We start from the raw sequence: 25552 nt of genomic DNA on the forward strand, positions 1-25552 counted from the left end.
CTTCGATTCGGCATTTATTTTGCAGCGCAGTGTACGTACGCTATTTTGAGAGGTTTATTGTCCATTAACTTTAATTTTATGTTGTTTTATGTATTATGTATGCTATTGAAAGCTCTCTTGTGTTGCAGGCCGGGGAGATTTCGTTGGAGGAATTGACAACGAGGCGCTGGACTTCAGTCAGCTGGAGGACTTCATAAACGACGAGAATGATGCCAGCAATACGTGAGTGCGCCTCTAATAGCTATGTGGTTGTTTGTGTTAGTGACTTGCACATTTACACGTTTAACTTTCAGTGTAATTACTGTATAATTTACAATACTATTTTTTCAATTTTCTGTTTGAAATAGCCAATCTCACAAACACAACATAGTGCAGACTTGTCTTCCTCTTCTATTATTTTCAACATACCCATGTTATACATACTTCATTATTATGAGGGGGCACTGCTAGAATCCCTTATCTAGCAGATGAGTTGAGACTTGGAACTAGACATGGCCTACCGTAATGCATAAATCAGTAAGCACTTACAATGACTTTGCTTTTAGTAAATACAAGGTAACTGCTTCTCCTTATTCCTCAGTGATAAACTAGAGGTAACAATAATTTTTATGTATTATATATAATAAATGATTTTATAATAACATAATATAAATATTATAAAACTAGATATCAAATTTTTTTTAATATCTATTTACAGTATATAGGCCTGTGGTTTTATTTCTCATAGGAGATATTTTGTTTTTCAGTCTTCTAGTTATTCAGTGCTATCAAATCATTACATACTTTAATATTGTTGATGGAATCAGAAAGAGACCATGCAACATATCAACGCTAGAGTTCCTCGATAATAATTGAATATAAGAGTTGAGACACGGGCTCCAAACGTGACCTACCTTGTTGCATAATCCAGTAAGCATTTACAACGACTTTGCTTCTAGTAAATAGAAGTTAACAGGTTTTCCTTATTCATCAGTGATAAACTAGCTGTAATAATAGACTTTATGTATTACATAAAATAATTTATATTATGAAATAATATAATGCATTATAAAATTATGTATAATATTTGTTTAATATCTACAAACAGTATATATAGGGTTTTACTTCTCATGAAGTTTGATTTCCCATTTTCAATGCTATCATACCACTACATATTTTAATTGTTGATGACATCAGAGAACATGCAATGCCTCAACTCATTAAAAAGGGACTCTTAGAGTCCAGACATTACACATAATGAGGGATTTATTATTTCATCGATCCAATTTGTTTTTGAGTACATATGTGGACCTAGATTTATTAATTGTATGTTAATTGAAATCATGGTTGGTTCCAACCAATCAGAAGCAGTATGCTCATTGTCTCAATTCTTAAATATATCGAGGAACTCTAGTCATCTCTCAATATAAAGGAACTTTAGAGTCTAGACACTGCAGATAATAAGAAATTTATTATTTCATCGATCCAGTGGCGTACGCAAAATTTTTTCAAGGTGGGGGGTTATTATTAAAATTGTTTATAGGCTAAATTACATTATCGGTATTTTAAATTTTGTGTATTATTATTATTATTATTATTATTATTATTATTATTATTATTATTATTATTATTATTATGTTACATTACATGTATGTAATTATCTAATGCTCTTGATTTAACAATGAAGTTATTCTCCTTCGTGCTTCCATTATTATTATTATTATTATTATTATTATTATTATTATTATTATTATTATTATTATTATTATTATTATTATTTAATTGGAGAATATGTAATTGGATAATATTGAAAGAAAATTTATTTCCTTGTGTTCTTATAGATTTGTACCTAATTCCGATGATTATAATAAAATTATGAGATTAACTGCAATTATTTTAATTCCTGTAGTTTATTTGCCAGACGTCAAGATCTTGATTATTTATTTTTTTGTAAAGCCATTAAGGGTGATATTGATTGTGAATCCTTCTTAAGCAATATCAGTCAAGATCTTGATTATTTATTTTTTGTAAAGCCATTAAGGGTGATACTTATTGTGAATTCTTCTTAAGCAATATCAGTCTTCGTATTCCTGCTAAGGGTTTAAGATTTCATAAATTTTTTTACAATAGACATTCTAAATCTCTCTCTCCGCTAATTTGCGAGGACTCACCTTGGATTCATTTAATGTGTAGTATATACTTTTTGCAGTTTTTATGTCAGTTATTAATTTATGTCTTTGTTTAAATATTATAAAATTATTCTCGTTATCTTTTATATCTTTTAGGAATTGAACTGGATCCCAAATTATCCTGGGCCCCATATGTTGATTATGTTTGTACTAAACTCTCAAGGATTATTTATTTATTTATTTATTTATTAAGCTAATTGAAATCACTGGTGCCTAAAACATATGTAAGAAGTGCTTATTTTGCCTTCTTCAATAGTATAATAACCTATGGTATTTCTGTGTGGGGAAATAGTTCTAGTGTATCTAAAGTTCTCCTTCTGAAAAAAAAAAACCTTACGTATTGTAAAGAAAAAATTTAGCAAATTATTATCATAGATCTGATCATCATAATTACAATACAAGATACAATTTTCACTTGACTGAATCTAATGTTAGACTGGAAACAACTAAAAAACAATTTATGTCCATGGCAGTATCTATGTTTAATAGATTACATAAGTCTGCACACACTGTAACTGTAACACATTTAAGAATGTTTTAAAACGCTGGATGATTAATCATTCCTTTTATAGTATTAGTGAATACTTTGAGTCCTCCCTTAATAACTTATGTTTTTAATATAATTTTATTCACTCTGTTTATTATGACTATGTGCATAGTATTTGTATTATATTCATTTATATGATTCCGTCCTTTCATTTTCAGTTACAATTAGTTTTAATTGTTATTATTTTAATAATTATTTCTATGTACTTTTATTGTAATTTCTATCATTATTGATGTTCTTGTTTTGATATTGTCATGTGCTGAATTGTATTTGGCTCTTGACTATTGTACAACACATTAAATATTAGTAAATAAATAAGTTAGTATTATTTTATTACTACTGGGTGTTCATTTCAAAGTGTGTCATGACGTCACTGTTGTTGAGTCACCGATTTGAAGCGAGTTTCAGTTTATATGTCAGATAAGTTGCCTATTATTCAAGGCGTTCTTCAATATGAACTTGAGAACATGTATGGTATAACATGAACGTCGTAACAACAGATGGCGGTCTGTACGGTCTGTGTGCTACCATAACCTCTTTCGAACTGTGTTTTGCGCCGGCAAGTCGTACGCAGGGTATTTGTTATCATCGGTTGCGTACGGCAACATTCCACAACACAAATCAAATGCTCCGTGTCCATGTTGACCGTCGAAGTTAATGTCAACAAATACGTAAGTAATCGTCTTAACCCTCTCCCCATATCCCGACAGTACGTCTTTCCAAACAGTTCACATTCCCGCCACTACCGGCGTTACCGTACTATCGGTTCGTACTCTTCAGAATGAACGCCGTACTTGCTAGGCAACTTCTCTGGCTCATAGATAATACGCCTCTGCGGAAGTGTAGGAAGATTGAATTCTCTAGGCTCATCGACTAGCCACATGACGGCATACAGCGAGCCATGACACACTTTGAACTGAACATCCAGTATTATTATTATTATTATTATTATTATTATTATTATTATTATTATTATTATTATTATTGAACGGGTTACATCAGCTTCTTGTCTATGCGGATGACGTGAATATGTTAGGAGAAAATCCACAAACAATTAGGGAAAACGCGGAAATTCTTGTTGAAGCAAGTAGAGCGATAGGGTTGGAAGTAAATCCCGAAAAGACTAAGTATATGATTATGTCTCGTGACCAGAATATTGTACGAAATGGAACTATAAAAATTGGAGATTTATCCTTCGAAAAGGTGGAAAAATTCAAATACCTTGGAACAACAGTAACAAATCTAAATGACAGTCGGGAGGAAATTAAACGCAGAATAAATATGGGAAATGCGTGTTATTATTCGGTTGAGAAGCTTTTGTCATCTAGACTTCTGTCAAAAAGCCTGAAAGTTAGAATTTATAAAACAGTTATATTACCGGTTGTTCTGTATGGTTGTGAAACTTGGACTATCACTTTGAGAGAGAAACAGAGATTAAGGGTGTTTGAGAATAAGGTTCTTAGGAAAATATTTGGGGCTAAGAGGGATGAAGTTACAGGAGAATGGAGAAAGTTACACAACGCAAAGCTGCACGCATTGTATACTTCACCTGACATAATTAGGAACATAAAATCCAGACGTTTGAGATGGGCAGGACATGTAGCACGTATGGGCGAATCCAGAAATGCATATAGAGTGTTAGTTGGGAGGCCGGAGGGAAAAAGACCTTTAGGGAGGCCGAGACGTAGATGGGAAGATAATATTAAAATGGATTTGAGGGATGTAGGATATGATGGTAGAGACTGGATTAATCTTGCTCAGGATAGGGACCAATGGCGGGCTTATGTGAGGGCGGCAATGAACCTCCGGGTTCCTTAAAAGCCAATAAGTAAGTATTATTATTATTATTATTATTATTATTATTATTATTATTATTATTATGATTATTATTATTATCATTATTATTATTTTTACTATCAATTATTAGAAAGTGGAGAGCGTCAACTACGAGTGCAAAAGTTCGGAGCAGTTAGTTAGAAACAGGCAGTATCGGACGTATCAAGTCATAAACCAACGTGGAATGGTTTTTTCTTAAACAGTACCTTTGTAATATCGAACTAATAGCCCTCTAAAATGTTATCTCTAAAAACCGTTGCGAAATGGCAAGAGGTCTGCTCTGTTCTGTGAGACCCTGGCAATCAGAAGTTGGCGGCGATGGTTATACTGTGTTCGAATTGAGAGGAAGTGTGTTTGAGTACTAATGGAGATACGTGTTTCATGCACGGGTTAGGCGAAAAAGGATCTTTAAAACGGTAAGCGATGCTTATCTCAATTCATATTAAGACATTTAGAGAGTATAAGGGGGATTACGAGAAAATGAAATTTTCTTCATTTTTTAAAGAGAGAACTTTTATTTTGGTAATATACATTTGTCTTATAACCCTAACAGAGTTACCAAAATTTTACTAAAATCATGTACCGGTACTTATTTTTTAATTTAACTTAATTTAATTGTAGTTCACTGCAACTTGGCCTAAGCTATAGGGATCAAAATCTAAATATAAAATATATCGATGATGGTTGTCGGAAGGAAAATAAAGAAGGTAAATTTGCGAATTCTAAATGAGCAGTAGAGCAAGTGGACAGCTTCAAATACTTAGGGTTTACTATAAGCAGTAACATGAGTTGCTGCCAGGAAGTCAAAAGGAGGAAGCAATGGCAAAGGAAGCTTTTAATAGAAAAATGAGCATCTTCTGCGGACCTCTGGAAAAAGAACTAAGAAAGATACTAGTGAAGTGCTTTGTGTGGAGTGTGGCATTTTATGGAGTAGAAAAATGAATATTACGACGAGGTGAAAAGAAGTGAATAGAAGCATTTGAAATGTGGATATGGAGAAGGGTGGAGTGTGTGAAATGGACAGACAGATTAAGAAACGAAGCTGTGTTGAAAAGAGTGAGTGAAGAAAGAATGATGCTGAAGCTGATCAGGAAGAGAAAAAGGAATTGGTTAGGTTGCTGGGTGTGAAGAAACTGCCTACTGAACGATGCATTGGAAGGAAAAATGAACGAGAGAAGAGTTCGGGCCAGAAGAAGATATCAGATCATAGACGACATTAAGATAGTATATGGATCATATGCGGAGACTAAGAGGAAGGAAGAAAATAGGAAAGATTGGAGAATTGTGGGTTTGCAGTGAAGGTCCTGCCCTTGGGCAGAACACTTATGTAGCCTATGTATATTGGGAGCGATATAAATGTAATGGAATTTTGCCATTAGAGATTTCGTGTTCTATTTAAAGAAATTAATGATATAATAATAATAATAATAATAATAATAATAATAATAATAATAATAATAATAATAATAATAATAATAACTCACTGGCTTTTAAGGAACCCGGAGGTTCATTGCCGCCCTCACATAAACCCGCCATTGGTCCCTATCCTGACCAAGATTAATCCAGTCTCTATCATCATATCCCACCTCCCTCAAATCCATTTTAATATTATCTTCCCATCTACGTCTCGGTCTCCCCAAAGGTCTTTTTCCCTTCGGCCTCCCAAATAACACTCTATATGCATTTCTGGATTCGCCCATACGTACTACATGTCCTGCCCATCTCGAACGTCTGGATTTAATGTTCCTAATTATATCAGGTGAAGAATACAATGCGTGCAGTTCTGTGTTGTGTAACTTTCTCCATTCATCCCTTTAGCTCCAAATATTTTCCTAAGCACCTTATTCTCAAACACCCTTAAACACTGTTTCTGTCTCAAATTGAGAGTCCAAGTTTCACAACCATACAGAACAACCGGTAATATAACTGTTTTATAAATTCTAACTTTCAGGCTTTTTGACAGCAGACTGGATGACAAAAGTTTCTCAACCGAATAATAACAGGCATTTCCCATATTTATTCTGTGTTTAATTTCCTCCCGAGTGTTATTTATATTTGTTACTGTTGCTCCAAGGTATTTTTTTTTTCCACCTCTTCGAAGGATAAATCTCCAATTTTTATGTTTCCATTTCGTACAATATTCTGGTCACGAGACATAATCATATACTATCTCTTTTCCGAATGTAGGCTAGTTCCAAATCTATCGCTTTACTTGCTTCAAGTAAAATTTCCGTGTTTTCCCTAATCGTTTGTGGATTTTCTCCTAATAAATTCACGTCATCCGCATAGACAAGAAGCTAATGTAACCTGTTCAATTCCAAACCCTGTCTGTTATCCTGAACTTTCCTAATGGCATATTCTGGAGCGAAGTTAAAAAGTAAAGGTGATAGTGCATCTCCTTGCTTTAGTCCACAGTGAATTGGAAAAGCATTAGATAGAAATTGGCCTATGCGGACTGTACTGTAAGTTTCACTGAGATACATTTTAAATAGTAATAATAATAATAATAATAATAATAATAATAATAATAATAATAATGGACAGATGTTAGTTTCGTTATACGAAAAAGCATGAAATATTAAACAGTAATTAATATATTAAGCAAGAATTTACTTACTTTTTGTCTAATTAAGTCGTACTTCGTCTCGGAAGCGAGTTCCAATAAATTTGTAGCAACTGAGATTGTAGGCTACAGGATGAAGAATATAAAGATGTCTCGTGGCAGGGTGGAGTGAGAACATTGTTGTGATGAGACCTGGTGCTTAAATGATGATATGCGGATAAATTTTGAAAACGAAAAGCCAAGTAGATTCGGATAGCGGTGTGTAGAATTTGAAATAAGTGATTAAGGCCCGTTTGTATAAACCATTTAATCTTAGATCAGAGGTTAAATTGATCCTTGTTTCAGCTGAACTTGGAATTTTGTGTTGTATAAAGTCTAATCTGAGATTAATTTGTCTCAAACTAAAGTCAACTTTGACTGAAGAAATTTCTCCGATTAAGTTAGATGATCCAAGTTCAGTTATTTCTTTTCTGTTTGAAATATACGAGTGACAGATTGTGCAAATAAAATATCCATTGTTATTAATATTAATAGATATGTTAGGTACATTTATATATATTTCTTTCAATTTCTTGCCTTAATACACAAACATTCTTATATTTTATAAGGCTCTATCGTGTTCAGCAGTATCAAATAACATAACCTATAATTATATTATGTTTATAACAACCATTAATTATTAATGGATATGATAGGTACATTCATAAATGTTCAATTAACTATATTACTAAACGAAAATTGTCGTTTTATAAAGCTTTATTATGTTTAGCAGTATCAAACACCATAACATGATAACAACTTGGAGAACAGTCAACCTTCTTCTTATTGTCCGCCATTATTTACATTGCAAAAAAAAAACAGTGTCTCCAACAGAGTGTAATACTGAAAGTCGCCAAAAAGTAGTTGTAACGTCGCTAGATTTCTCATTATCGACAAAGAAAGATTAAATTTTGTCACTATGGGGTGCTAAAAAGGTCACTAAATCCCTATTTAAGCAATATAAAAGTTAAAAGAAATTGTTGTTGAAAAAGAGTTAAAATCGCTAGATTGGCAACACTGAACAAACCTGTATAACATGGTCCGCGCATCACGTATTTCACCTGTTTATGCGATGTTGCCAAATCCTTTTCATTTGAACTTAGATTGCATTTGAACCAAGGTAATTTGATCGCAGACAAGTTTTATACAATAGAAGAAGTGTCTGAACTCGGTTTACTTTTCGATCTTCGATCAAAGTTGATCTTTAGTCAGGGAGTTTTATACAATTGGGCCTAAGAGAATGCAGGACTCGTCCTAAGAACCCATATTATGTGGGTTGTCACTTAATTTGTTTCTGTAATCATAGAACAGAGAAGCTCTGACGTAATTTTAGCACAGGTGTGTTTTACGCAGTACAATGTAGAGGTGCATCACAACGTCGCCAAGCTTTAGCTCTTTTGTGGCTACAGATCGCGGCTGACGTTTTTCCGTTGTCGGCGCCATGTTCTGTGACGAATTAGGTGCATTTCTGGCGTCTGTCGAATGAAACGTCATGCAAGCCCCATTGTTTTTTCGTCTGATGTGTAAATGAAATATGAATTTCTTGACAAGCGAAGGCATGAGGAGAAAATTAATTAATTAAGAATTGATTGAAGAGAAACAAAGAATGTACGGGTGGCTAAGGGGAGGAAGAATATAAAATATATTCTTTGAAGGATGAATGAATGGATAAATTTAATTAACGTAACAGTGAGTAAAAATATATTATAAAAGAATGACTGAGTTAATGAGTGAATTGTAACGAAGAATGGAAAAAGCCACCGGCGTAGCTCAGGCGGTTAAGGCGCTTGCCTGCTGATCTGAAGTTGCGTTCGGGCGTGGGTTCGATCCCCGCTTGGGCTGATTACTCGGTTGGGTTTTTTTACGAAGTTTCCCCCAACCATAATGTGAATGTCAGGTAATCTATGGCGAATCCTCGGCCTCATCTCGCCAAATACCATCTCGCTATCACCAATCTCATCGACGCTAAATAACCTCGTAGTTGATACAGCGTCGTTAAATAACCAACTAAAATAAAAAATAAAAGGAATGGAAAATGAAAGCAAGCACGAAAACAATGAACAAATAAAATGAACAAGTGAATTGAAATAGAGTGACAACGAAATAATAGATAAATAAATAAATAAAATACAAAAAGAAAAGAAAAAATCTCTTACATGCAAACACTGGTCTGGCAAGTATTGGTCTTAAAAAAGGGAAAAATAAAAATGCTACAAAATTTCCTGGAACGGAAGTCTGTTTGGAAAAGTCCATCCTAGTATATAAGGTGTGGTAGGTTGTTCAGATTACGCGAGACCTTACAGATTAGTTTTCACTTCAGTTCACCCCCGTTATGCGAAATGAACCTGACCAATCAGCAATCAGTATCTTTCACAGGTAGAATTTGAATCCTCGGTTCTGTAGCACTCATTGTTAGCATCAATTCCTTGTACATTATAGTGAAACTGGAAAAGATCGAGAAGTATAGGAGAGAGAGAAAGTGTATAAGCAGATGTGTAGAATAAAATATAAGTATTTATAGGAAGAGAAAATAGTGACAATGGATTAGGTGGAAGCAGAATAGTGTAAAAGTTGAAGTGAGCGCAAATAGAAACGAGTGAAAATAGTGAGAAAGGGTTTAGAGAAATGAACAAGTGTCAGCACAAAATTAGTACTAACATTTGAATGTTGGAACAGTAATTGAATAAAAGGTCAAAGAACAAATAGGCAAGTAATTCAATATGATAATTTATAGAGAAAAATTGAAATTGAGATTTTAGTGAATAGTAGTTAGAGGAAAAGGGGGGTGTGAAAGGAGTATATAATATTAGATATATTAGGATTAATGAACAAATAGAGAATAGCAAATGAAATGTAGGGAAATACTGAAGGGGAGATTGACCAAGTAATAAAAAAAAAGGTATATACCGGAACTGAGAGTATGTGTGTAGACGTGTACTGCAAATAATGTGTTATTGTAATAATATGTTAATGGTGACACCGGATACAGAAATGTGAGGTACACCATTACATGTAAAGAAGTGCTGTGAAGAAATATATATCATATCATATCATATCATATCATATCATATCATATCATATCATATCATATCATATCATATCATATCATATCATATCATATATCATATCATATCATATCATATCATATCATATCATATCATATCATATCATATCATATCATATCATATCATATCGTATCATAATTCCTTGTACGGTACATGAATTCCACCGAAAAGGGAATATTTACTAAAATTGAAATTATTAATTGTTAATCTATATACATATAATTTGAACTGGTAATGGAAATTACGGGAAAACGGCTGAACGGATTTTAATAAATGACCCCTCATTTTGAAGCTTGGAACTCAAAGTTTTTCAGAAAAATAGTAGTTTTTAGTGAAATGTCAATTTTTCAACATAATTTTCCTATTTTCCAAAATCCATCTGTCGTCAGTTTTGAGAACTAGCTAATTGCATTTCAGAATAAAACAAAACACACACTACAGTAAACAATATTACACGAAGGCCATGTTTGCAAGAATGCTGAAATATTTAGAGCTCAAATTAAATTGGTTATTGAAAACTTAACTTACTAAAAATAATTTACAGGTTCGATTCTGTGGTGTGTAATTTTCTGGGTACAGCTGTGTATTGGATAATGAAAACTACAAAACTTGAGGTGGTTTGATGGCATTATTACCATTAGAAATGAAATATTATTGTAGTTAATGCCATGATGTGACTATTTTTCATTAATTATACATATTAATTCCATATTGACGATATGAAAGTGAAACGTTTTGGGGTTATATAAGTAGATGTAGAGATTAACTTAAATTAGATTTTGATTTCTATATTTTACTGAGTGGCGGCTATATAGTATATGTTACTGAAAGCTATAAAACTTACGTAAGATAATAATATTATTAAAAATCAAATATTTTTATAATTATTAATCAAGTGGGGTTGGGTCTTTTTCATATATTTAATGGCGGTGTGGTGTAGATATTTATATGGTGGTTCTCTTCAGTATTGGCTCGAGAGAGAGTATCTTTCATTATTATGGAAGCAAATAATTTTCAAAATGTCTCGTAGTCTTCATTGAAAATAAATCTGAAAAATGTTTATTTCAACGAACTTAGTTTGGAGCATTTGCTGCACCAGCCACTAGTTTTATAGTAACTGCTGAAATTCTTAAATTGAATGTTATAAAGTTCTAAATCTTTATTAACACCTAGAAATCCGTTACCTAATTATGAATCCAACGCTCTAGCCAATGGATGGCCGTGAACGCATGCTCTCTCAGCGTACTGTTGGGAAGTAAAAAATCTTCACATTTCTACAACAGTCATTGAAATTTATCAAATTCGACGCTCTTTCGCTTGGACTGTGGGTTAGCCCACTCTCTCACGGACTGACGCTGTGAGAAGCGAAGGCTGTGTAATGACCGTCTGCAATTTAGCTGCTCATCAGACATAATGAAGCAAACTTGGATTACACTGTCCAGCGACGTTGGCGCCTTGGATCTGGTCAATTTCGAAAATTAAAGCTGGAATTAAAGTTTGGTGTGAGAAAACAAGAATGGTGACCGGCAGGGTGGGAACGCTGGACATGCTAGAGCGCTGCTTAGTTAATTTCCGAGTCCGACCCACCGCTCGCTTTCTTCCCTCCCCCATAAAACATTTCTCTTGAAATTAGTTATCGATTTTGTGTGGGAAAGTTTTCTGTGTTACGACGGCCCACTGTTGCATACGTCTTCCCCTGACTTTGATAAGTTAACATTACACCCTCGCACAGCTAAACATCAGCCAGCCCCCCCCCCCTCGCAGGTTGATGTTCCGCAGTCTAGTCCGTCGTTTGTTTGCTTGTTGACCTCTTCTCTCCATTTACGTTCTTTCTTCTCTTGCAGTTTCTTCTCCATTCTGCCCTCACTTTCTTTCCCGTTATTTGCCTTTCTTATTTCATTCTGAAAATTTCTCTTTAATGTATTTCTTCTCTTTTTTTTTACTGTTCTTCGTTCCTTTATTCCCCCTTTCAAAGCGTCTTTTTTGTTCTTTCATTTTCTCTTTCCATTCCTTTATTTCATTTGCATTCTTTCTTTCCGTTTTCATTCCTCCTAAATCTTTTATCTTCTTCTAAATGTTTTCATTCGTTTATTTTTTTTTCAATTTTTTTCTTTGTTTTTTAATAGTTTTTGCTCTCAGTTTTCCTTAATTCTTTTTTCTGTTCGTATTTTCATTCCCTTATTTCATTGTGTCTTTTCTTTATCCCTTTTTTATTAATTTTTCCTTCGTTCCCTTTATAATTTCTTTACTTCATTTTCACTCCGTTTTCTTTGTAATTTCTTCATTTAGTCCTTCCTTCATTTCTTTATTTAATTTTTCACTCCTTCTTTTCCTTTGTAATTTCTTCATTTAATTTTTCACTCCCTTTCCTTTGTAATTTCATTTCGTTTTTCTCTCCTTCGTTTTCTTTGTAATTTATTTTGTTTTGTAATTTTTCACTCATTCGTTTCTTTGTAATTTCTTCATTTAGTCCTTCCTTCATTTCTTTATTTAATTTTTCACTCCTTCTTTTCCTTTGTAATTTCTTCATTTAATTTTTCACTCCCTTTCCTTTGTAAATTCATTTCGTTTTTCTCTCCTTCGTTTTCTTTGTAATTTATTTTGTAATTTTTCACTCATTCGTTTCTTTGTAATTTCTTCATTTAATTTTTCACTCAGTTTTTTCGTAATTTCTTCATTTTTACATTCCTTCGTTTCTTAATTTCATTTTTACTCCTTCGTTTTCTTTATAATTTATTTTTTAACTTTTCACTCCTTCGTTTCTTTGTAATTTCTTCATTCCACTTTTCACTCCTTCGTTTCCTTCGTAATTTCATTTAATTTTTCACTCAGTTTTCTTCGTAATTTATTCATTTGTCCGTTCCTTCGTTTCTTAATTTCATTTTTCACTCCTTCGTTTCCTTTCTTAATTTAATTTAATTTTTCACTCCTTCATTTCCTTTGTAATTTCTTCATTCCATTTTTACTCCATTTCCTTTGTGATTTCTTCATTCCATTTTTTAATCCTTCGTTTCCTTTCTTAATTTCACTTAATTTTTCACTCCTTCGTTTCTTTCTAATTTCTTCATTTAATTTATCACTCAGTTTTCTTCGTAATTTATTCATTTGTCCGTTCCTTCGTTTCTTAATTTCATTTTTCACTCCTTCGATTTCTTTGTAATTTATTTTTTAATCCTTCACTCCTTCGTTTCTTTCTAATTTCTTCATTTCATTTTTCACTCCTTCGTTTCCTTTCTTAATTTCATTTAATTTTTCACTCCTTCGTTTCCTTTGTAATTTTTTCATTTTAGTTTTCACTCCGTTTACTTTGGAATTTCTTCATTTAATTTTCCACTCCGTTTCCTTTGTAATTCTTCATATGTCCCTTCCTTCCTCCCTTTGTTAATTTCATTTTTTAACTTCTTCGTTTCCTTTGTAATTTTTTCACTTGTCCCTTCATTTTTTAATTTAATTTTTCACTCCATTTTCTTTCATTTGTTCCTTCCTTCATTTGTCAATTTCATTTTTCACTTCTTCGTTTCCTTTGTAATTTCTTCTCTTGTCCCTTTCTTCATTTTTTCATTTCGTTTTTCACTCCTTCGTTTCCTTACTAATTTATTAATTTAATTTTTCACTCTTTCGTTTCCTTTGTAATGTCTTCATTCCATTTTTCACTTATTCGTTTTATTTGTAATTTTTTCACTTGTTCCTCCCTTCATTTCTTCAGTTCGTTTTTCACTTCTTTGCTCTGCGCTAAGCAGTACAAGTGTTGCGTGTTCCTCCAACAGGGGACACAGGTGAATGACGCAATAAGAGAATTCCCGTGATAGGGAAAAATAATTTATTTCCTTCATTTTACTTTCATTTGTTTTCTTTTCTTTTTAAAATTTATTTATGTTTTCCTTTTCTTGTTTCTTTTCTCAATTTTCATTTACTTCTCTATGTTCGCCGCTGTGGAGTAACGGTTAGCGTGTCTGACCATGTAGGGTTCAAATCCTCGTTGGGATAAGTTACCTGGATGAGTTTTTTTCGGGGGTTTCCCTCAACACAATAAGAGTAAATGCTAGATAAATTTCGGTGCTGAACCCTGGACTCATTGCGCTAACATCACCTTCAGTTTCATTCAGATGCTAGATAACCATTACAGTAAAGTTGATAAAGCGTCGTAAAATAAACCAATTAAAAAAAAACACTTCTTTATTATTTCGTATATTCGTCTGCCCATTTTATTTTTCATTTCTTTGCTTCCTGTGCATTATCTTCAAACTCTTTCGTTTCTTTTCCAAACTTCATTATTAGTCTCTCCCTCTCTCTCATATAGGCTATATACAGTTTGTGTGTGTGTGTGTGTGTGTGTGTGTGTGTGTGTGTGTGTGTGTGTGTGTGTGTGTGTGTGTGTGTGTATATATAATCATACATTTTACGTGACTATATATATAGTCACGTAAAATATATGATTATTCATTCATTCATAGTGTTCTGTCCAGATATTTCACTGCAAACCCAGCATTCTCCAATCTTTCCTATTTTCTGCCTTCCTCTTAGTCTCCGCATATGATTCCTATATCTTAATGTAGTCCATCATCTGATATCTTCTACTGCCTCGAACTCTTCTCCCGTTCACCATTCCTTCCAGTGCATCCTTCAGTACGCAGTTTCTTCTCACCCAGTGACCCAGCCAATTCCTTTTCTTCTTCCTGATCAGTTTCAGCATCATTTATTCTTCACTCTTTCCAACATAACTTAATTTCTTATTCTGTCTCTCCACTTCACATGCTCCATTCTTCTTCATATCCCCATTTCAAATGTTTCTAGTCGTTTCTCTTCACTTCGTCGTAATGTCCAGGTTTCTGCCCCATACAATGCCACACTCCATACAAAGCATTTCACTAGTTTCTTCTTTAGTTTTTTCTTCAGAGGTCCGCAGAAGATGCTCTTTTTTCTATTAAAAGATTCCTTTGCCATTGCTGTCCTCCTTTTGACTTCCTGGCAGCTGCTCATGTTACTGCTTATATTACACCCCAAGTATTTGAAGCTGTTCACTTGCTCTACTGCCTCATTTAGAATTCGCACGTTTACTTTCTTTGTTTTTCTTTCTAAAACCATGGTCTTCGTCTTGTTGGCATTTATCTCCATTTCACACTGCTCACAGCTGTTATTTAGCTCCAGTAGCATATTCCTTAGTATCGTCTTTTCTGCTAACAACGCCATATCATCAGCAAATCTTATGCACTTCATTCTTCTTCCTCCTACATCAGCCCTCACGTATTCTGAAAACAGTTCTTCACAATGTATCATTGTTTTTTTTAAGTAGGTTATTTTACAACGCTTTATCAACATCTTAGGTTATTTAGCGTCTGAATGAGATGAAGGTGATAATGCTGGTGAAATGAGTCCGGGGTCCAACACCGAAAGTTACCCAGCATTTGCTCATATTGGGTTGAGGGAAAACCCCGGAAAAACCTCAACCAGGTAACTTGCCCCGACCGGGAATCGAACCCGGGCCACCTGGTTTCGCAGCTAGACGTGCTAACCGTTACTCCACTGGTGTGGACTGTATCATTGTATTTCGGAATATGTATGATAAGAACTTTCTTGTGTTAAATTTTAACGTACCTTAATATGTTTCGATGTTTCGACCTATTTTGGGTCATCTTCAGAACTGGTCGTTGTTGGTCTTGGCGCCTCTTGTATCCTGTGAGGGTGCGTTCGTAGTGTAGAGTCAAAGAGTGTATGTGTTTTAAAATTGAGTTTGTGTTGAGAATATCGTTGGGGTGTGTTTTCGTGTGTCTGTATATTTCATATTGTTCCAGTGTGTTGAGTTTCTGGCTTTTTGGTTGGATGTGCAGTATTTCCATGTGGTTGTATTTGTTTGTTTGTGTTGTTTGTGTGTAAAATTGCAACCTCATTCAAGAAATTAATTTACAACATCGCATACAGAACAAATAACTCTACAAAAACATCTCAACACACAAACAAATACAACCACACAGACGTATACAAACTCAAATGTAACACCTGCAACAACTTCTACATAGGACAGACAGACAGATCATTTCAAACACGTTACAAAGAACACATCACAGCCATAACAAAATTACAAACCACCTCCACATATGCAGAACACATCACAAATGCCAACCACACCTACAGAGACATCAACACAGACATGGAAATACTGCACATCCAACCAAAAAGCCAGAAACTCAACACACTAGAACAATATGAAATATACAGACACACGAAAACACACCCCAACGATATTCTCAACACACAACTCAATTTCAAAACACATACACTCTTTGACTCTACACTACGAACGCACCCTCACAGGAAACAAGAGGCGCCAAGACCAACAACGACCAGTTCTGAAGATGACCCAGAATAGGTCGAAACATGTTAACAAGGTACGTTAAAATTTAACACAAGATAGTTCTTATCATACGTATTCCGAAGTGATACAGTGTTAAAAGTTGTGTAATCAAGATGTATGATTATAATTGTAGCTAATGTGAAAATAATTGCATCAGCTCCGATGTCTCTCAGATTGCTCTGTGAGGAACATTCGTGATACCTGACGTGCATCTGTGTTGACTATACAGCACTAGTTACGAGTTGTTCGAAGATGGCTGTAGGTAGGCCTGACGATTGCGTGCTCTGATCTCGGGTGGCACAGTTGCAGCGCCTTATGGTAATCTGCCCAGTTGCTGAAAAAATCTGAACCTCGCCTGCTTCTGTTTCTCACAATTCACGGGTCACCGACAAGCCCTTCTAGTCCTGTTTCATGAGCCACTTATAACTGCAGTATGACTCAAGGGCTCCTCGTTGTTCGCTTGGAACATTTTCAGAGCTTGGATTCCTTTTCTTTGATTTTTGTAACATGCTGTGTTTACACATTACTGACATGTGAACATAGCTAACACCATTGTAATGAAGTGCACAAAGTTAACTTTGATCTTACAACCATGCGAGTGGATTAATCGTCCTTGTCAATGGACGGTATAATATAGATGGCATTGCATGTACGTGCAATGCTTTGTGGAATAAAATGTACAGAAGTGTCGCAAGTCCAACGGCCCAAGGTTATTTTAACTTGGAGCGTTTAACTGGGCATGAATTTGGAAAAAATATGCGTTACTATCTCTGTAATAATAATAATAATAACAATAATAATAATAATAATAATAATAATTCGTGACGGGAATATTGTACGAAATGGAAATATAAAAATTGGAAATTTATCTTTTGAAGAGGTGGAGAAGTTCAAATATCTTGGAGCAACAGTAACAAATATGAATGATACTCGGGAGGAAATTAAACACAGAATAAATATGGGAAATGCCTGTTATTATTCAGTTGAGAAGCTTTTATCATCCAGTCTGCTGTCAAAAAATCTGAAAGTTAGAATTTATAAAACAGTTATATTACCGGTTGTTCTTTATGGTTGTGAAACTTGGACTCTCACTTTTAGAGAGTAACATAGGTTAAGGGTGTTTGAGAATAAGGTGCTTAGGAAAATATTTGGGGCTAAGAGGGATGAAGTTACAGGAGAATGGAGAAAGTTACACAACACAGAACTGCACGCATTGTATTCTTCACCTGACATAATTAGGAACATTAAATCCAGACGTTTGAGATGGGCAGGGCATGTAGCACGTATGGGCGAATCCAGAAATGCATATAGAGTGTTAGTTGGGAGGCCGGAGGGAAAAAGACGTAGGTGGGAAGATAATATTAAAATGGATTTGAGGGAAGTGGGATATGATGATAGAGAATGGATTAATCTTGCTCAGGATAGGGACAAATGGCGGGCTTATGTGAGGGCGGCAATGAACCTCCGGGTTCCTTAAAAGTCAGTAAGTGTAGTGTAGTGTAATAATAATAATAATAATAATAATAATAGAACGCGTGAAAGAAAGGAAGGAGGTGGAAATAATAAATGGATTAATAAATGGAACTAGAAAAAGGATGAAATTGGAGAAGAGCAAAGGAATAAAAACAAATGAGTGAGCAAAGAGAGAATGAAAGGAAAAAAAAAAGAGCCTTAATAGCTATTTATGCAACAAGTTGCGAAATGATAGCGTTTTAAGCACGAGAAATGAAGATTGTCCACCGACCAGAAGATTGTTTAGACAGAGAATCCCTAATGTATCTGTATTTTAAAGAGAATAAAATTGTTGATTCGTTCCCTAGCAATGACGAACTTCTGATGTTAAAGACGAAAAAGTATTACATTCGTATGGAAGTAGAGAGATTTCACGGCCTTCGGATAATGTAGTAGGCTATGGTGATTGCTTTGCTGGTTGTTAGGAAGTTGTTAAAGTGGAGTTCTGCTTGTCATGTAATTTTGCAACGTACAGTTTACTATAACGAAAGTGATTAGTATAATTAGAAAAATGAGTGATTAATGAGTGATTCGAAAGTGAATAATGTATGTATCACATCTCCAAATGTTGTAATTTCCAATGTAAATAATTGTGTTGTATATATTTAAAATAAATAAATAGTTGGAATTTATGTTTTCAGTATTTATAATTAGCGTGCTTAAAAGTAGGATACTTTTAGGCACGGAAATTTATTTTTAGGCACGCTAATTTGTGGAAGCAGAAATCGATTACTTTTCGATAGCCTACTAAAATGAGAATAGACAAATCGTCATTATGAAACGGCTGTCAAAAAGATTTATTTATTTATTTATTTAAAATTATTTATTTATTTACTGATTGTTTGACTTACTGATTGATTAATTTTCTGATTGAATGATTTACTGATTGATTGGCTGAGTGATTGATTTTTTTGACTGGTTGATTTTCTTATTTATTGATTGACTTAGTGATTGATTGATTGATTGATTGATTGATTGATTGATTGATTGATTGATTGATTGATTAACTAAATGAAATTAAAGAGAAATTAATAATAGAACTATGGAACAAGGAACGAATTACTGAAAAGGAAAAGAAAAGGAGACTGCAAGAAGTGAAGACAGAGGTAATAAATAAGTATAGGAATGGATGGTTGAATGAATGTATGAAGAAAGAAACAATATCAGTAGACCTATGGAAGAAATGGAAAGTATTAATAAATGATTCAGTGAATGAATGAATTATTGATTAATTTAAGGAAAAAGGAAAGCGAAGACTGAAGGACTGGATAAATTAATCACTATATTATTCATTGTACGAAGGAATGAAAAAGAAGCAGAATGAGGGTAAAAATTAGGGAATGTGGAACCTAACAAACGTGAAAAAACTGACATGGAATTTTATTTTTAACCCTTAAATTGGCAAAGTAGCCTATAGGCTATAATTTTAATAGAACAATAGAATAGTAATATGCGTTACAAGAGCGGTATGTTGAAGTTTTCATGTTCGAGGAAAAGTTTGAAAAAACGAAACGTAGTTGAGCTTTTTTAATTTCCGAGAATTTAAAGAAAACATACCGCTCGTGTATCGTACATTATTTTGTGCGCAGATCGTTTATTACATACCTGAAAGAGGAATTTCTAATTAGTTGCAATGAAATCTCCATGTTGGTTTCTGTTTAATGACGGCAACTTCGGAAAACCAAAATATCATTCTTCAACATTGTTGCTATAAAATGTTTTCTGTGCTTACTATACTCCAGCAGGCCGTGATATACGTCTGTCTTTTTTTTCCCCCCAGTCTATAAATGCGAACTTAAAACAAACGGTAAGGTTATGTAATGATTTATTTTTCACTAGCCGTACCCGTGCGCTCCGCTGCACCCGTTAGAAATAAATATAAAGTAATTACATAATTAAAATAGGACATTTGATCCAGGGAACATTCGTGTTTGATAGAAGGATAAATCGTTTAATATGTTACTTAATTTAAATTGTATTTAAAATATTAAAATGCGATCATTTTGATCCAGAGACACTCATTTGGTGCAATGACAATTCCTTTAACATGTTTCTTAATTGTTATTACCAATTATTTTTGGAAAAGCGAAAATTAACAGAAAAATTTTGGCTACAGATTTATTATTATGTTTATATTATATTATATTATATTATATTATATTATATTATATTATATTATATTATATTATATTATATTATATTATATTATATTATATTATATTATATTATATTATATTATATTATATTATGAAAAAGTGTGTTGATAACGGATGTACTCGAATTAGAAAGTTTTTAATTTGTTGTGGGAGCTCTTGAATCTCAGGAGGAACAACTTTTACAACATAATCTGCTTGGCTCATTACCCAATTTTTTGCATTGCATTTATTGCATATGTATTTTATGTATTTTAACACGATTCAATTGAGCGTAGTTAAAATTTGAATTATAAAATAATAGATTGCTAAGCTAACGTACTATTACTGCATACTAAATCAATACACTCTCGTTGTTCGTTAATTCTCTGAGATAAAAATGAATATGTTCATAAACATTATTATAAGAAACACAGGAAATGAATATACAGAATAACCTATCAAGTTTTCTGTCCATAAGAAGCTATTTTAATCTTACCTGCCCTCAATTCACTCACAAGTTACTGTAATAACATTATAGCATTATGTCCATCCAGAGAAACTACACTTTCCAATGATGAAATAATAATTAATTATACAAATCGGTTAATTTAGCTTCAGATATTACTTCATACAAACACAGAAACATTGTCTGTAGGCTATGTTTCATAGCTTTCGATTGTTGTGTCCAAGGCCCCTTATAGACGAAATCATTTGTTTTTTATTTCAATACACCGCCTTATATGGCAGTTATTTTAATTTTAAAACTCATTTATCTCATTAAATATCAGTCCTATCAAAATATTTCAGAGAATAAAACTTATCAGAAATCATTTTTAAAGAAGCTTTGGTTATGTAACATATTTCACAAAAATCAATAATAAGCGAGATATTTCGATTTATTTAATTCAGGCCCCCTTATAACCCCCCTTTTAAATAACGTATTTTGAATGCCATATAGCCTATAATCTAAGTTACAACGAACTTAATTTATATTCCAATTTTCATCGAAATCGGTTCAGCCATTATCGCGTGAAAAGGTAACAAACATACAGATAGACAGACAGACAGACAGACATACAAACAAAAATTTCGAAAAAGCGATTTTCGGTTTCAGGGTGGTTAATTATATATGTTAGGACCAATTATTTTTGGAAAATCGAAAATTACCAGAAAAATTTCGGCTACAGATTTATTATTAGTATAAATTTTAATATTTTAACAATATTATTTATATAACATATTGCAGTAATAACATCGGCAAGTTTAATTTTGCCGGTCAAAGTAGCCGCCATGATGAGTCTGGAATCTTGTTGATTTTTTCACGGCTTCCTTAATGTTACTTGCATCACGAATGCAGTAACTTTAGTGGAATTGTAGTGTTTACTTAATTTTTGCAATATTTAAAAACAATAATTAACAGTGCAATTTAGGTGAAATTGAAGTGGTAAATTTCCAATTTATAATTATTACTATATTGAACGTGTCTACTGGCCTTCTATGCCCAAGGTTGCGGGTTCGATCCCGGGCCAGGTCGATGGCATTTAAGTGTGCTTAAATGTGACAGGCTCATGTCAGTAGATTTACTGGCATGTAAAAGAACTCCTGTGGGACAAAATTCCGGCACATCCGGCGACGCTGATATAACCTCTGCAGTTGCGAGCGTCGTTAAATAAAACATAACATAACATGAACGTGTCTAAAAATAATATGTTAAAAGCCTAAAGCAGTAAAATCAATATCTCACTTAAGCGGTAAGAAGACGGAAATTTATGTGTGTTAGGTTGGGAATACTGAATATGGAATTTTAGACTTACCGCGGATTGGTTTTATGCGGAAACCAAGAAAATACGCACGATCTCGCACAAAAAAATTGGTAGAAAAATTAAAATTTTACAATACTATAATATTATACGACATAATTATAAAATATGGACATTGCGATACTTGTTTTCTTTACGGTCCGACAAGGTTTAATAAACAAGTGTGAGAAATGAAGCTTTGCCAATTTAAGGGTTCAGTTCCTGTTGCTGTGTACGTTACTGCAGCATGATTCGGAGTCACGTGGTTATCATGGTCTAGTCACAGTATAAAGAAGATACAGTAGAGACAACTCTTGTCGGCACCTTTGATGTTGTTGGTACTAAAATCAAACTTAGGGAGGTGTAGTTCTCAATGAATCCAACCATGTCGCTAGTATCGGCAGCGCTAACAGCTGATTTTAGCGATCAGCTGTTCAGACATGCTAAACTTTCAGATGAAATTTTGTATTAACTGTTGTAATTATCCCTTTGTTCTGTAGTGATATTTGTGTCTTATTATGTAGGTCTAATGAAAATTCACTTTTTCTTTTCAAAATACATATAAAATTGCAGTGTTTATGATTGAAGTAAAACATAGACTACTATTAGCGAAGTGCTTACCGTTTTATTCTGTTACTTCATATCCATTGCATTTCTTTCCATATAATGTTATTAGCTAGTCAACAAAATTTTATTATAGCCATTGTTGACGTAACTTCATCGAAACGAATGTCATGATCTATGTAGCTAATGATTCAATATTACGTTACCAGCATAAGCATCTGCCAGTGACTTTAAAATTAGCGTCAATTAGTGAATATTTTCATGATGTTTACTTACGGAAGTAATTATTATTAGGCCTATGATTATGTTGCCATTCCTTTGCCTCATGTCTTTCAAATTGTTAAAAGAAGAGTAATAAATCTTTTCAGTTAATATTAAATTACGCCAGCCTGTCGTAGATGGAGAACCATCTGGTGGAGGTTCCAGACAATACACCCGGTTTCGTGACATGCGCACTCAGAATTTGTTCCCACGAAATGGGCTAGTTGACCTTACTGTATCTTCTTTATACTGTGGTCTAGTCATGGTCATATTAACAATCACCTAATATAAATACGTGTTCGAAGTTCTAAAAAAACAAAGAAATAGCTATATTAAACTCATGTTAAACGTGCACTTATAGGTATATAAATTTGTTCAATGTTGGCCATGTTACGACTAAGAATGTGACGTCGTGCTGTAGCATTGCGTAACTATGGCGCAATAATGGTTGATGTGTCTTCTATTTTTATTATCATTATCAAAAACTTTCACTAAACAGGGACTAGCTAGAAGACAAAGTATACCATTTACAAAACAAAATTTTGAAGAGTACATATTACATGGATAATTTGTTATGAATACAAAACCAGTGCAAGAAAGAAAAAAAAAATGAATTTAAGTGCAATGTCTTATCTCAGGTGATTTCTTAACAATGCAATCGAACCTTTCAACGCAAGTAAACAAAAATTGGTAATTATAGATGACTAGCTTAAATTACCCGGCGTTGCCCGGGTTTTAAATTTTGGTCTATTTCTAAATAAACTGTTTGTTAGACTTATCGGAGACCTCGGCAAGGGAACTATATAAAACCAAAACGAACCATATTTACTTATGTTTTCTCATCCCTAGTGACGAATATTAAAGAAAGTGCCACTAATATCCAAAAAACTGACTAATCGAAATAATTCCATCTCACCTATGAATAGACCTTATGCTACAGGGATATTTAAGATATTTAACATTGTGATTGATGATAATATCGTACCACGGCATTATGCATTATTAAGCCTTTCTGCCCACAATATATTTAATTTCCTTCAAGGCCAAACTACAATCTGTAACGGATGGATTATATCAAATACATGGATTTCAGGATGTTTTGCAGTAAAGGAGACTATACTCATCAGAATTCACTCTCCTGGAGAAGGCAATGTAGAACACTACCACAACAGAAAATCATATTTTTCTATAAACGGCCAAGTCATTAGTGACCATAACTTATTAATAAGAGACGGGTTAACAGTAACAGTAAAATAGGCTCTATATTATTATTGCAATATTATAATATTGTAATATTATCACAAATATTACTATAACTTATAATAATTTCTTAAAATCGAATGGCTATAATAGCAATACGTGGGATAAAAACATCATCTTCTTTCGTTTTTCCAGTTAATATTGCCACTCATATTACGTTTCACATGAGTTTTTGACACAAATTCTTGTTAGTGCATAATTTTGGTGAGTCAATATTTCGCAATAGTAGGTCTACTATGGCTATTCAATATTAACTAAATTATGTGGTAGCAATCCTTGTAGTTTGAAAGAATTCTAGAATTCAATTGGATAAAACAGTCTGCTCACTATCTACAAAACTGCATCGAGGAATTCATAATACGGTCCTGGACTGCGTAAAGATACTTATTGCATGAATTATCTAGTTTTAGCCTTCATGATGTGTAACAACAATGTAATTTAATTTCGTGTTAAAATTTCCAAGACCTCGTGAAAGTCTATGTTGAATACAACAGACAATAATAAAGAACAATTGACTGTAGAAGATTTTGCATTTTAATATAATACATGAATATTTGATCTATTTATTTTTATTTTTTACAAATTTAATTAATCTAACTTCCATTTGCACAATTTTAATGTAGCCTGTGTTCTTCTCCTGGTTATGAAGGTTAAATGTGCAAACTTTGGCACATATCGGTCAAAGCGTATAGATTTGTATAGAGAACATACACATACATACGTATATACATACCCACATTCAATTTTATATATTAAGATGGCAAATGAAAATCCTTGCAAAAATGAACAAACTGATTCGGGATGGATCCTCTTGCTCCGACCATCAAGCCTATTATTTCTATCTGTTGTAATTGATATTTCTCTTGATAATACAGGATTGTTGGTTAAGAGATAAATCGTTTCTCCTTATGAACATCTTGCAAATCTCGAAACGAACTGTAGGGTCAATTATAAAACCTCTCCGATGGTCCTGGAAAGCGATTATATCTATCCTACGACTGCTGCCGGTGGTTGATAGACCATGAACCTCTCCGAAAACACGTAGTGCTTGAGCAATGGCGCTTCTTACTTTATGGTACTGCTACTTATACTACTCCCTTATGAGATGGACTCTTCTTTTACTTTCATTTGTTTATTACCTTACGTGCTAGGTTTCTGCCCTCAGGGAGAATTACTGCGAATTGACAGACATAACACAGTCCGCTCAATAATTGCTAACAGATTAAGGGAACATGGTGAATACGAAGTATATGAGGAAGTTCAATGGAAGGATCTACACGGCGTGCTGACATCATAATAATTGACCGAGATAAAAGAACTGGTCTCATTCTTGACCCCACTGTAAGGTTCGAAATTAATGAAGAACAACCGAAGCAGGTACATGAAGAGAAACGCGCTATTTACCTTCCACGCTGTGATGATCTCAGTCATAAATATAATATTCAAGATTG

At 33.5% G+C, this 25552-nt stretch overlaps 1 protein-coding gene across 7 annotated transcripts in view; it reads left to right on the forward strand.

Annotated features, from left to right (window-relative positions):
- The window catches only part of LOC138714650 (myelin regulatory factor), a 472560-nt gene that overhangs the window by 364773 nt on the left and 82235 nt on the right, over positions 1 to 25552 (forward strand). For all 7 annotated transcript variants that reach the window (XM_069846712.1, XM_069846710.1, XM_069846708.1 and 4 more), the window contains one exon: positions 129 to 222. In XM_069846712.1, the coding sequence (XP_069702813.1) occupies positions 129 to 222 (94 nt within the window). The remainder of the gene's footprint in view (positions 1 to 128; positions 223 to 25552) is intronic.

Source organism: Periplaneta americana, chromosome 15, assembly GCF_040183065.1.
Source record: "Periplaneta americana isolate PAMFEO1 chromosome 15, P.americana_PAMFEO1_priV1, whole genome shotgun sequence".
Classification (NCBI taxonomy): Eukaryota; Metazoa; Arthropoda; class Insecta; order Blattodea; family Blattidae; genus Periplaneta; species Periplaneta americana.